At 53.9% G+C, this 10,957-nt stretch overlaps 1 protein-coding gene across 1 annotated transcript; it reads left to right on the top strand.

Moving 5' to 3' along the window:
• The first annotated feature begins 3,471 nt into the window (after window positions 1-3,471).
• DNASE1L3 (deoxyribonuclease 1L3) lies at window positions 3,472-9,776 on the top strand. The gene is made up of 8 exons (XM_083795325.1): window positions 3,472-3,704; window positions 4,781-4,869; window positions 5,228-5,320; window positions 5,459-5,571; window positions 5,942-6,054; window positions 6,760-6,917; window positions 7,639-7,735; window positions 7,982-9,776. The coding sequence occupies exons 1-8, from the start codon at window positions 3,573-3,575 to the stop codon at window positions 8,108-8,110; spliced, it is 924 nt and encodes a 307-aa protein (XP_083651451.1). The 5' UTR covers window positions 3,472-3,572; the 3' UTR covers window positions 8,111-9,776.
• The last annotated feature ends 1,181 nt before the right edge of the window (window positions 9,777-10,957 follow it).

The raw sequence follows: 10,957 nt of genomic DNA, 5'->3' as shown, positions 1-10,957 counted from the left end.
ATCTTGTTTCCCATAGGAAAGTGGAAACTCTGGCTGTACCCAGGCCTGCGTAGCTACGGATAACCAAAGCTCTGGCTTCACCAAGCTGGAGAGCAGCACTGCTTCACCAGATAAAAGGCTTCCACGCTATTTTCCACCGCTGGGTCACGCATCCGCAGAGAGCACGGCGCGATTACTTGCAACCACAACAAGCGACCGCGCGCCGCTCCGGCGATGTGAGTCACCTTCCCGGGATGAATCCTCCCTGCCCGCTCCCACTCACCGCACGGTGCTGCCAGCAGCCCCAGGGACACCCCAGGACCGGCTGCTGAGAGCACCTCACTTGTAATGACGGGAGGACAAAATGCAGCCCGGGGGCAGGGGCAGGCTCCCAGCACCTTCATCGCACAATCGGGGAGCACAGCAACAGGTGTACCTGGCTCCCACAGCGCTATGAAGCAAGACTTTTAGCAGCTTTCAGTGATACTTTTTTGACTCAAAGTCGTTGCACATATTACACGTGTTTTAATTGCATGTTTAACTGCTAACGATTGCTGCATACTAATTGTCACAAAAAAAAAAACCTTGCTTATTTGGTGGCTGCAACACCTTTGTGTCTGTGTACTTCAAAGCCCTGTGTAATTGCCACGCGTCGAGGGCTTCCTCGAGGGTTCAGTTCAGAGCATCCCAAGTTCTTCTGCGCCTCAGCTACACAGCCTTGCTCAAGAGGCTGAAAACATGACGGGGCACTCTACCTTGAACTGCCTTCGCAGGCAGGCTTTCCTGCTTTAAATCACTACTTGACCAACACAGAGGTATCACGTTTAAAGGAAAACCCTGCCAGAGCCCTGCACAGCAAGGACCTGTGCTCCAGCAGTGACGTACCAGGCAGAACGTTCACCTTCCAGACCTGCAGACAGACTGAGCCAGGAAGGAGAGCCTGCTGACTCCGAACAAACACCTTTCACCTTGCACAGCTCATTTTCACCCCCAGCTAACTCTAGATTCCCGCAGGGTGACGTGAGGACAACTGTTTGTGTTACAACAACATAAAAAACCCTTCCCAAATGGCCATATTTGGTCTGCAGCCTGGTTGTGAACTTTAGCAACACAGAACAGCCTCAGCCCTATTACTTATTAACTTGAAATTCCAAGGGACGGCAATAAAGTGCTGCCTGACAGCTGTGGTAAAGCCAAAGGCCCTCACCCAGGCCGCCCCACTCGCCCAGTGCCACCAGTGACCACAGGCCGGCTCCCGCTGCCGACACACAATGGGATGCGGCCTGGCCCACGCCTTTCCCCCCCTTGCCCCTTCCAGTGGGGTGCAGGAAGCGTCAGAGCGGCCAGCCCCAGCTCTCCAGCAGGGAAAACAAAGCTGCGAGTGCCCCGCATGGCAGCTAGGGCCGTGACTGAAAGGAAGCGTCTGCGCCTGAGGGGTGAGGAGGCTGCTCCAGACATCCCGTGTCCCCGTAGGAACCCCAGTGAGACGCACAATGAAGAGACACATCCCACCCCACCCATCCCTCAGCACCTTCCTGGGAAGGGAAGATGATGGAGAGCTGAATCGCTGCTCCAGAAATAGCAAGGCCCCAACACCTGCGTGGTGCAGGGCAAGCAGGCAGAGCCCCCACCACCACAAGCTGCCCCCAGCCCCACTGATCTCACCCTCTACACCCCAGCTGGGGGAGGTTTTATGGGAGGGTGAATTAGGGAACGGCCTGCAGCTGCTGCTCAGGTGGAGGCAACGTTTTCGTGCCAGCATCCCTCAGGGCAGGGGCAAATAGAAAAGGAAAAGCGTCCCTTAGCGAAGCAAAAAGGATTCCTATATCTATGGCCAGTGCCAGGGGTGCTTGTCACCCGCGTGGTGGCAGGGACAGGTACGGCACCCACAGAGTGGCTGGAGGTGCTCTTGTGCAAGTCCGGGACAGCCCGGAGCTGGCAAGGGCTCACACTGCGCGTTACAGCTTGGTACGGAGCAAAGAGTACAAGCAGTGAACCGGGAGATAAAGCAGTGCGGGAAGGAGCAAGAGCCACCCAGTAACTTCGTTGTGTTGCTGTCACCTCCGCAGAGGGTGACGCCGGCCGTACTTCTGATCAGGCGCGGCCCGGAGGGGAAAGTGGAGCTGAGTCAGGCTCTGACAGCAGCCGCCCTTGGGCAAACACAGCTGCAGGAGGCAGGGCACCCGGTTCAGGACTAAAAGCCCTCAGAGGCACCACAGCAAACATTTTTGACGCTGGGGTAGCACAAGCAGGCCTGGCGTGGCGTTTTGGTGTCTCGGACACACACTGAGGCTGTGCCCACGCCACAAGCATCCCAGGATGAGGTGGGAGGCAGGTTCACCCCCCTGAGCTGCTGCTCTCCCTCCTGGCCACCCACAGCTGGGAACACAGCAAATCTTTGGTCCCCCAAAATTACATTCAGCCATCTGTAGCCGAGGAGCTTCCCACTTACCTCCTTTAAAACAAGGCTACTCCTGAGCGTGGAAAGGCCCTTTACATCACTTTATAATTTACTGTTTTCCTGTGGAGTCTTTCCTGCCCAAGCAGGGCCCAAAGGAGAGAAAGCAGCTGGGACAGGCTCGCTCCTGTCCCCCTGGTGTCCAGGACAGTTGCTGTTATTTCTGACCACAGCACAAACCTGTTTAATTAATTAGGTGGTGATTAGAGCTTGTGCTTCTGGATATGGCATTAAGAGGGGCCCTGCCGCCCTTCCCCAGCACGTGGCCGTGCAGGCAGGGCAGGGGCGCGCTGGGGCTGTGGGGCTTTCTCAGGAAAAGCAGAGAGGATGTGAAAGCACGCTATCAACCGAGAGAAAATTCCAGAATGCATAACACCATCTGGCCTGACTTCTTGTTATGCCTCCTTTCCCATCCACTGTGCAGCATGGGGCTGAGCCACATGCAGGCTCCTTGGGCCAGCAGCCCAGGACTGCTGTTTGCTGGGGACACTTGGCTGGGAGATTTTGGGGCTGGGGCCGTCACGTACCTGCCCGTTACTGGGCTGGGATGGCTGAGCCAGGGCGAAGAAGCAGAACAAAACATGGGCACAGTCAAACCCTCCATGTTCAGGGTATCCCACCACCATCCCCTCTCACCGGAGCTTTTGGTGCCCACCATTAGCGCCCTTCAGGCATCCCCATCTCCCCACCGCTGCCTCCCAGACCCGTTCACCACCCACCCCCTCCACCTCCTGCTCCTCCAGGCTCACCCAGGGAGCCTGGTCCTGACCCAGGGTGGCCCCAGCTGGAGGCCAGGGCTGGTGGGCACCCCACGGCGGGTGCCTCCCCATCAGGAGGGGTGCTGGGGGCCGGCAGAGCAGTTGCCTCTCTGGGACACAGAGGCCAGCTCAGAAAAGTGGGTTGTCCCCAAAGGGCAGAAGTTCAAAGTCTCAGTGCTGCCCTGGGAGATGGAAGTGAGGGAAAGGAGGAAATGGCAATTCCTGTTCGTGCTTTTGATTGACAAAACTGAGCGTGCGTTTTGACCTCTCAGCTGGCTGCAGGGGGACGGATGCACAAACGCACACACACGTGCACACACACGGGTATATATTTATAGGCACACTCCCAGCGGCTCATTTTGTCCGAGGCCCTGAAGATGTTGCTCTTTGTCTTGTTCTCGCTCTTCTATTTCAGCCCATCTCTGAGCCTAAAAATCTGCTCCTTCAATGTGAGGTCTTTCGGAGAGACAAAAATAGGCAGACCTGAAGTCATGGATGTTGTGGTAAAGGTACGTTCATTTGCCTGGGGGAAACAGATGTGGAGCTTTGCAGGGGCTTCTTATCCGCATAATCTCGCACTTTATTTATTCATACTTGAATTTCAAGTAAAAGAATGAGTGAATAATTGAAACCATTTTTACTGTTATAGTGAAAATCAAGCCTGCAGTTGAGCAGGGCATTCACAGTTATTTTAGCTTGCGTGAGAGTATAACAGAAACAGCATTTGCTATTTCCTTTGGAAATTGAGTTAGGAAAAGGATGAAAATTTCTGTGCACAGTAAAAATAGCTTTTGCTTTGAATCCACAGAGCTTTGTTTTGCGATACATTATTTACCTTGCTCATGTGCTAATTATTCTGAAATATCTTTGCCTAATTAAGTGTATTCTCAAGATAGCAGAGTATCATCTTGGAGTGTGGTGCAAAACTGAAAAACCTGAGTGCTAATTTATTTAAACAAAACCTCACCAACTTGCTAGCTCTGTGGCAGCTGAAGATAACTTTTCCATTCGAGTGGAAGGAGCCAGGTTGCGGACTTGCAGCCTGGAAGCGCCACCCGTGACACCACGGTGGCGGAGGACGTGGTGCAGGTGCTCGTAGCATGCCCACGTGCACCAAGCTGCAGCAGGAGGGGCTGCTGCTCTCTGTGCTTTAATCCTGCCGTTGTGAAGAGCTGGAGAAGAGGGGTTTGTTGCAAAGGGATTAGACCTGCCGTTCGGGACTGTCTTCACTATAGTCCGTGCTACGTGCAAGATAAAGTAAATGATGGCAGTATATGCATTTGCTATGGTTTTAGGGGACGAAAGGGGCTCTTTCTCACAAATATCACCCGCAAAATTTGAACAACAAAACCAGCTCACACTGCAGCCCCAAAAATGCTCTGCTCCCAAGTTCCCTCTCCCAGCTCCTGCGTGGGCCGGCAGCAGCACCAAAAGGAGAAGGGCTTTGCTCGAGTCGCTGCCCGCCTCCGGGACCCCGGGGGCAGCGCTCTGCTCCTTCCACAAAGGACTTCCTTCGCACCAGTAACCACTTCTTTCTAGCCTCTTCCTAATGCTCCAGGCTTGCTTCTGCTCTTTCCTGTTGCAGATCATCTCTCGCTGCGACATCATGCTGCTGATGGAAATAAAGGAAGCCAAGAACAGGACGTGTCCCCTGTTGGTGGAGAAGCTCTCCGGGTAAAACGATGTGTTGTGCCCCTGGGCCAGCACACGTGAGGCGCGGGCACCGCGGGAGGGCAGGAGGTCGGGTGGCCAGGCGGGCGTCCCTGTGCTGCACAGACCAGCTCTGACCACAGCCTGGGCTGGATGTTTCTAAGGAAAGCTTAGAAATAAATAAACCTCACAGCAGGCAAGAATTGGGCACGACACTCAGTCTGTGCCCATCTCTAAGACGATTCTGTCTCCATATCCCCCTCTGAAGCCAGGCAGCCAGTCTCTCACCCGGGGCATAGGCGCTGATGTGAGACCCGTGGGACATCAGCTCCTCTGCCTCTGGCAACACGGGAGCGAGCTAAGGCAGCCCCTCTCCTTCCAGCCAGACGAAAGGGCAGAAGGAGGAATACAGCTGCATGGTCAGCGGGCGGCTGGGCAGGAAGACCTACAAGGAGCAGTACGCCTTCATCTACAGGCAAGTGAGCTCGGCAGGGACAGCACGCCCATCCGTGGCCGGTCCACAGCACATCACCCTGCCCTCCTGCAGCATGGGGACGGGATGCACGTCCAGCGAGCCACGAGCACCTCCAGGAGCTCTGCTATTCCATTGCAGGCAAAATCTGGTATCGGTGAAACAAACCTACCAGTACCCTGACACCCAGCCCGGGGACGAGGATGCCTTCTCCAGAGAGCCCTTCGTTGTCTGGTTCCAGTCGCCAAAAACTGGTGGGATGCTCTCAGAAATGTGTCCTTCTGCTGGTGGCGGGGCTGGGGTGGGTAACGGGCAGCGTCCAAGCCCCCTGCCGCAGCACCTGCCCCTCAGCAGCCCCAGGGGCCTGGCAGCTCTGTCCTGCACTGGTGGCACTGGGTCTGGAGCAGGTTTGCAGCAGCATGGCATGTCCTCACATCCCCAGCTTGGCCTCGGCGCTCGTGCCGCAGATGCTGCAATTACCCAGCAAACGCCCTCTGATGTGCAGCCAAAGCAGAAGCTGTTTCTTCTTTCAGAAAACTCTTCTGGCTTCCAAGCCAGTCTCTTTGTGATTCATTGCGTGTTTAACCATTATATTATTTCCTTTTCTTTTGCTTTGTTTTTAAGCTGTCAAAGAGTTCGCTGTAGTCCCTCTGCACACCACACCGGAGATGGCAGTACGGGAGATCGACGAGCTCTATGATGTGTATTTAGACGTAAAACAGCGCTGGGACACCAAGGTTGGTTGCCACATATGTGTTACTATAGCAGCTCTGACACTCATTCACCCCGCACAGTACTCAGAGCCTGATAACCTGAAAACTGTTGACACCGAGCCCCAGATTTTGAGCATCTCTTTGATGTACATTCATTGAGGTCTCTACCTTTTGACCAGTAAATGTGATCCCCGGTAAAACCGCCACACCTCAGAGGGGTGCATTGCCTGCCCCTTCTCTGCCAGCCCCTTCTCTGGCTCCCAGCCAGGCAGGGATGGAGCTGGGAAGCGCAGGGCTCATCCTGAGCAGCACAGCCATCAAAATCAGCAGCTCATTGGTAGCTACATTACAGCAGAGGTGCAGAACGTCCTCCAGGAAAAGAACCTTTATTTTTTTTCATACTCTTTTCTGCTCTTCCATTAATGGACTAGCGTGTGCTTCCCTAGGATTGTAAAATATTTAGGTTTTTCTTCTTATGTGGGTCCAGATCAGGGAAACCTCCCCTGACATCAGCAGTGCCTCTCCCCTGTGCGTCCCGGGGGTGCCAGCTCAGCACAGGCAGCAGCAGGCTGGGTGCACGGCCCCTGCCAAGCCCCTCAGCGCTCCTGAGCGCTCGCTGCATGCACTGCAAGGGCCGCTCGTCACCTCTGTGGACCATGGAAAACCTTACTGGTCTTATTTTGAAGATCTGTCCTCACGACTGCCTTTGAAATCCCTCCTGCCTTGCAGAACTTCGTCTTCATGGGGGACTTCAACGCCGGGTGCAGCTACGTTCCCCGGAAGCATTGGAAGAACATCCGGCTGAGGACCTACTCGGAGTTCGCCTGGCTAATTGGTGACAAAAATGACACCACGGTGAAAAGCAGCACAAGCTGCCCATATGACAGGTAAACAGCTCACAGCCCAACCAGTCCCTGCACAAAACACTCACATAAAAAAAAAATAAAAGTAATGGGAAGGTGTCACTGACCGTCAGACAAAGCAAACTGCATTGCTTTGGGGATGGATCTGAAATCATCCCATCAGCAGGGAGAGTTGCAGCTGCCCTGCTGCAGAGGGACCTTGGCGATGCCAGGTTTGTGCCCCAGTTTCGTGCTGAGGTTCTTGTTATTGCACTCATAATCTGAAGGGACAAACGCAGAGCCTTGTTCTGCACAGCTGGTGTGAAGCGTCGCCCGGACCCGGCATACGGCAAGTCCTGCTGGGGCAGGCAGCTCCCTCGGCAGGGACAGGGCATGCAGCAGCTTGCTAGAGCACGGGCAGCCAGGGCTTCAACCCCTTTAACGAGCTCCTGCACCAAAGCCTGACTTTGGGACACTCCAGTCCTCGGTGGCTTCTGTGTCCAGACTCCTGCTTTGAGCTCTGTGGTGGGTTTCGATGCACATCATTGCACGTTGGCTTCCAAGGCCAAGGTATTTGGGTGGCTCGCTGCCAAGGAAAGCAGTCAGACAGCTGTGGCACGACAGCAGCAGCTGGCACCTCTCCGCAGCCAGCCCCAGGTGGGGACAAACCTTTTGTAGCTGTGCCTGCGTGGAGGCCACCTCTCCGGCCACCGGCACGGCTGCCACTGGTTGTGGAACCGGTGCCCCATTCCCTCGCCCCTCGCAGGATCGTGGTCAGCGGGGAGCAGCTCAGCCAAGCCGTCATGCCGCACTCCGTCAATATCTTTGATTTCCAGACGGCTTTCCAGATGACCGAGGAGCAGGTAGGCACAGCACAGCCCACGCGGCACCGCCGGGTTCCCCTAGGAGGGCCAACGCGGCGCACCTTGGCCAGCACAGAGCCATCTCCCTGCAGCAGGGAGGTGCAGATACGGGCACAGCTTGGGCCATGCATCCTCCCAAAGTGACACAGCATGCACGTGTCCCCCCCCAACGCCACCAGAACCCCTCCAAACAGGGCCTGGAAGGCGCGTGGATGCTCCCAGCACCCCTGTGCCCATCTCTTGCAGGCGCTGGGGGTGAGCGACCACTTCCCGGTGGAGTTTGAGTTGAAAGCAAAGGGCGGCTTCTTCGACTGGATAAAATCCAAGTTCTCAAAGAAGAGGAGAGGAAGAAAGAATCGCCAGGCAAACTCATGAGCATGCTGGATCTGCTCACATGGAGTGACAATACAAGGATGCCACCAGGTCTTTCAGCAGATCAGCATCACTATACTCACAGCAAGTGCAATATTTAGCAGGGGGAAAAAAAAAAAAAGGAGTTTGTTAAACCAAAAATAGAGTGTGAAGGTGAATTAAACCTTCAGGTTATTTTCCTGATTGTAAGTGCAGCAAAAATAAATCATCTAGAAGCAGCATGCTAGACTTACTGTACCAATTACCCATGTAAAGCAGTAACACAAAATGCTTCCCCGTGCTTTATTTGTAACACCCGAGGGGCGAGGCCCCCACACTGGCTCCACTACTCCCCCGTCAGCAGCAGAGGGGCTGCAGGACCTCTCTGCATCGTGTTGTGCTTCAGGGCTGCCACCGACAGGATGCAGGGCTGTGTGTGGCACCTTGCAATGAAAAATATGCAGAACGTCGCTGAACTCGACTACTTGGTCGGTCTGTGAAATGCAGAGCGCTCACAGCATCAAGGGCTTGGGGAAAGACAGAAGGAAAAGACAGATGGGCAGACAGCAAGAGTCCCTTCTCGGCGCCGACCCAGCCACAAGGCAGCAGCAGTAACACACGGGTGTTTGCACTCCCGTCCCGCTGCCAGGTGCGCCCACCCTTCCTGGCTCACAAGCCTCAGGTGAGAAGTCTTGCAGAGGTCAGGTGAAAGGAGAGCAGGCTCAAAATTGCAATTAAAATCTGATTTCAGCACCCTGACATGCAAATAATCCAACAGTTTGTGAGGGCAAATATCCACAGTCCTTAATCCACGCCCCTCATTTTGTCTGCTGACCAGGGGAGGGCTGGCAAACAAGATACTCTTGTAGGGGAGGAAAACAGTTTGGCCTTTGTGAAAACGGCCTGTCTGGGGAGAAAGAATTTGAAGAAAGAAAATAAATCTGGAGGAGATCATGCCAAAAGGGGGACAGCAACAGTCCCAATTTTCAGTAGCAATTAATCTGAAAGTGATACAGCATTTCATAAGCTCCCTTGATTAATGTCCCAGCCAAGGCAAAAGGAAAGAAAGAGCCTGATTTAGAACAAATATTTACATTGGGATTTTTATAGAAATGCCACTGTCTGGCTGACAGCAGCGATGTTTCATGTGAAGGTTGAAATCAATCTAAGTCTCTGGCCTCGCATCTTAGTCCACATGACAGATGCTTTCTGGCTTTCAGAAAGAGGCAATGCACACAGGAACAAAGCTCACTCCAGCAAAGTAATAATGGATATATTCAATCATGAAAAATATGTAAATATGACTAAGCGTTACTGAAAAAGGTTTATCCTTATTTGCGACATCGAACATTATGCTTTATCCAGCATCTGAGAACAAGAGGCATGCTCAGATACTAATCACTGCAGTGGCTGCAGCATGGGGCATGGTGTTAGCAGATGGCACTCTGTGGATGGCACAGAGGATGAGAATTTGAACTGCAGAGAGACATCTTCTGCAAAGTGCTGCTCCTTTGCACTTTTGGAGGACTCAGAGCAGACAGACAGCATCGCTTCCTAACATTGCAGAGGGGCTGGGAGGTGCCCAAAGCTTGTACGGTCAGTGCAGCAGGTCTCTAGATATATTCCTATGCTTATCCCACACATTCATCAGACAATATTGCAAATATATATATATAAACTTTTAACAGTTTATGCCTTCTCTGAATTTTCCACACCAGGGGATCATTACCCAGTTCTCCCAGCTGCAGAGAGGTTTTTAAATAGTTCAAGCCTCCGGGATCCTGGATGCTCTGCAGCCAGAACAAAGCCCCTCTTTAGATGAAGGAGGCTTCTGGAGCTTTATTTATGACCAAACAGGAGTTTCACGCTAGAAATCAGAAATGGCCCGGGGAGACTTTGTCTTGCGCGAGCCAGGTCTCAGCTGAGGGCTGGGAGAGAAACAAAGAGGCTGTTCTGAGGCTGGGAACTCTCCGCTTCCTCCACCAGGGCCTTGGCCAAGCGCAAACAAAGAGCAGAGGGGGTTCAGCTAAACAAAAGGTGCCGAGCCCTTTGGCCCTGGGCTAGCATCGCCATGCCTCCCCTCGGGTACCAGAGGCTGGGAGAATGGGGAAATGGGTACCGGTGGCAGGAAGAACAGGGGGACACCAGTACAAATCTGCACGGGGATCTGGCCGTTTGGGGGGGCTCTGCATGTGCCCCAGAGCAAACTGGCACAGAACACACTGCGGTTGAAAATGCAGCGCTGGGGAAGCATTAAGAAATGATAAATAAATCATCATCAAACAGAACGTGCTGTTTAACCAACTGGGGTCAGCAGGACTGGGGACTGTCCCCTCTCTGCAGCAGTACAAGCACCCCCAGCTCCAAATTCCTCCAGCACAGCGATACCCACGTGCAGCACAGCCCCTTCTTTGTGTTTACACCCATGTTTGTTTTGCTTTTCCAAAAGTTTAACTGTGCACGAATACAAACAGAAGCAACTCCAGCCTGCACAGCTTCCAGCGCTCCTGCTGCTTTCCTGCTCCTGTGGCAAGGGGAGGCCAGCAGCAGGCACTGGCCACCCACCAAAGCCACACCAAACACGGGGTGTGCAGCGAGCCCCCAAGCTGCAGCCCCAAAGCGGGCTGTGCTGTGCAATCGCCTCAAAGCAGGCCAGCAGCAGAAATATCAGAGGCAGAGAAATCAGGGCGCCTGCTTTCTTGGTCATTAAAAGCATTTCCACGACCTCTGTAAGCCCCACGCCCAGGATAACACCGGTTTCTGCCTTCCGCAAGCCTCTCTCCACCCCTCGCGTGGGGAGCTACGCGTGCAATAAATATTATTATGGCCCCCCCTGGTGGCACCATTATAAATCCCAGTGCCTGTGGTGGC

This window comes from Anser anser (assembly GCF_964211835.1).
Source record: "Anser anser genome assembly, chromosome: 12".
In the NCBI taxonomy this organism is placed as follows: domain Eukaryota; kingdom Metazoa; phylum Chordata; class Aves; order Anseriformes; family Anatidae; genus Anser; species Anser anser.
The sequence above is the reverse complement of the archived record's forward strand: the minus strand, read 5'-3'. Positions and strand labels throughout refer to the sequence as shown.

Coding starts and splice junctions, on each gene's coding strand:
- DNASE1L3 (XM_083795325.1), top strand. CDS start 3,573: ATGTTGCTCTTTGTCTTGTTCTCGCTCTTCTATTTCAGCCCATCTCTG. Junction 3,705..4,780: donor TCATGGATGTTGTGGTAAAG/GTACGTTCATTT, acceptor TTCCTGTTGCAG/ATCATCTCTCGCTGCGACAT. Junction 6,918..7,638: donor ACAAGCTGCCCATATGACAG/GTAAACAGCTCA, acceptor CGCCCCTCGCAG/GATCGTGGTCAGCGGGGAGC.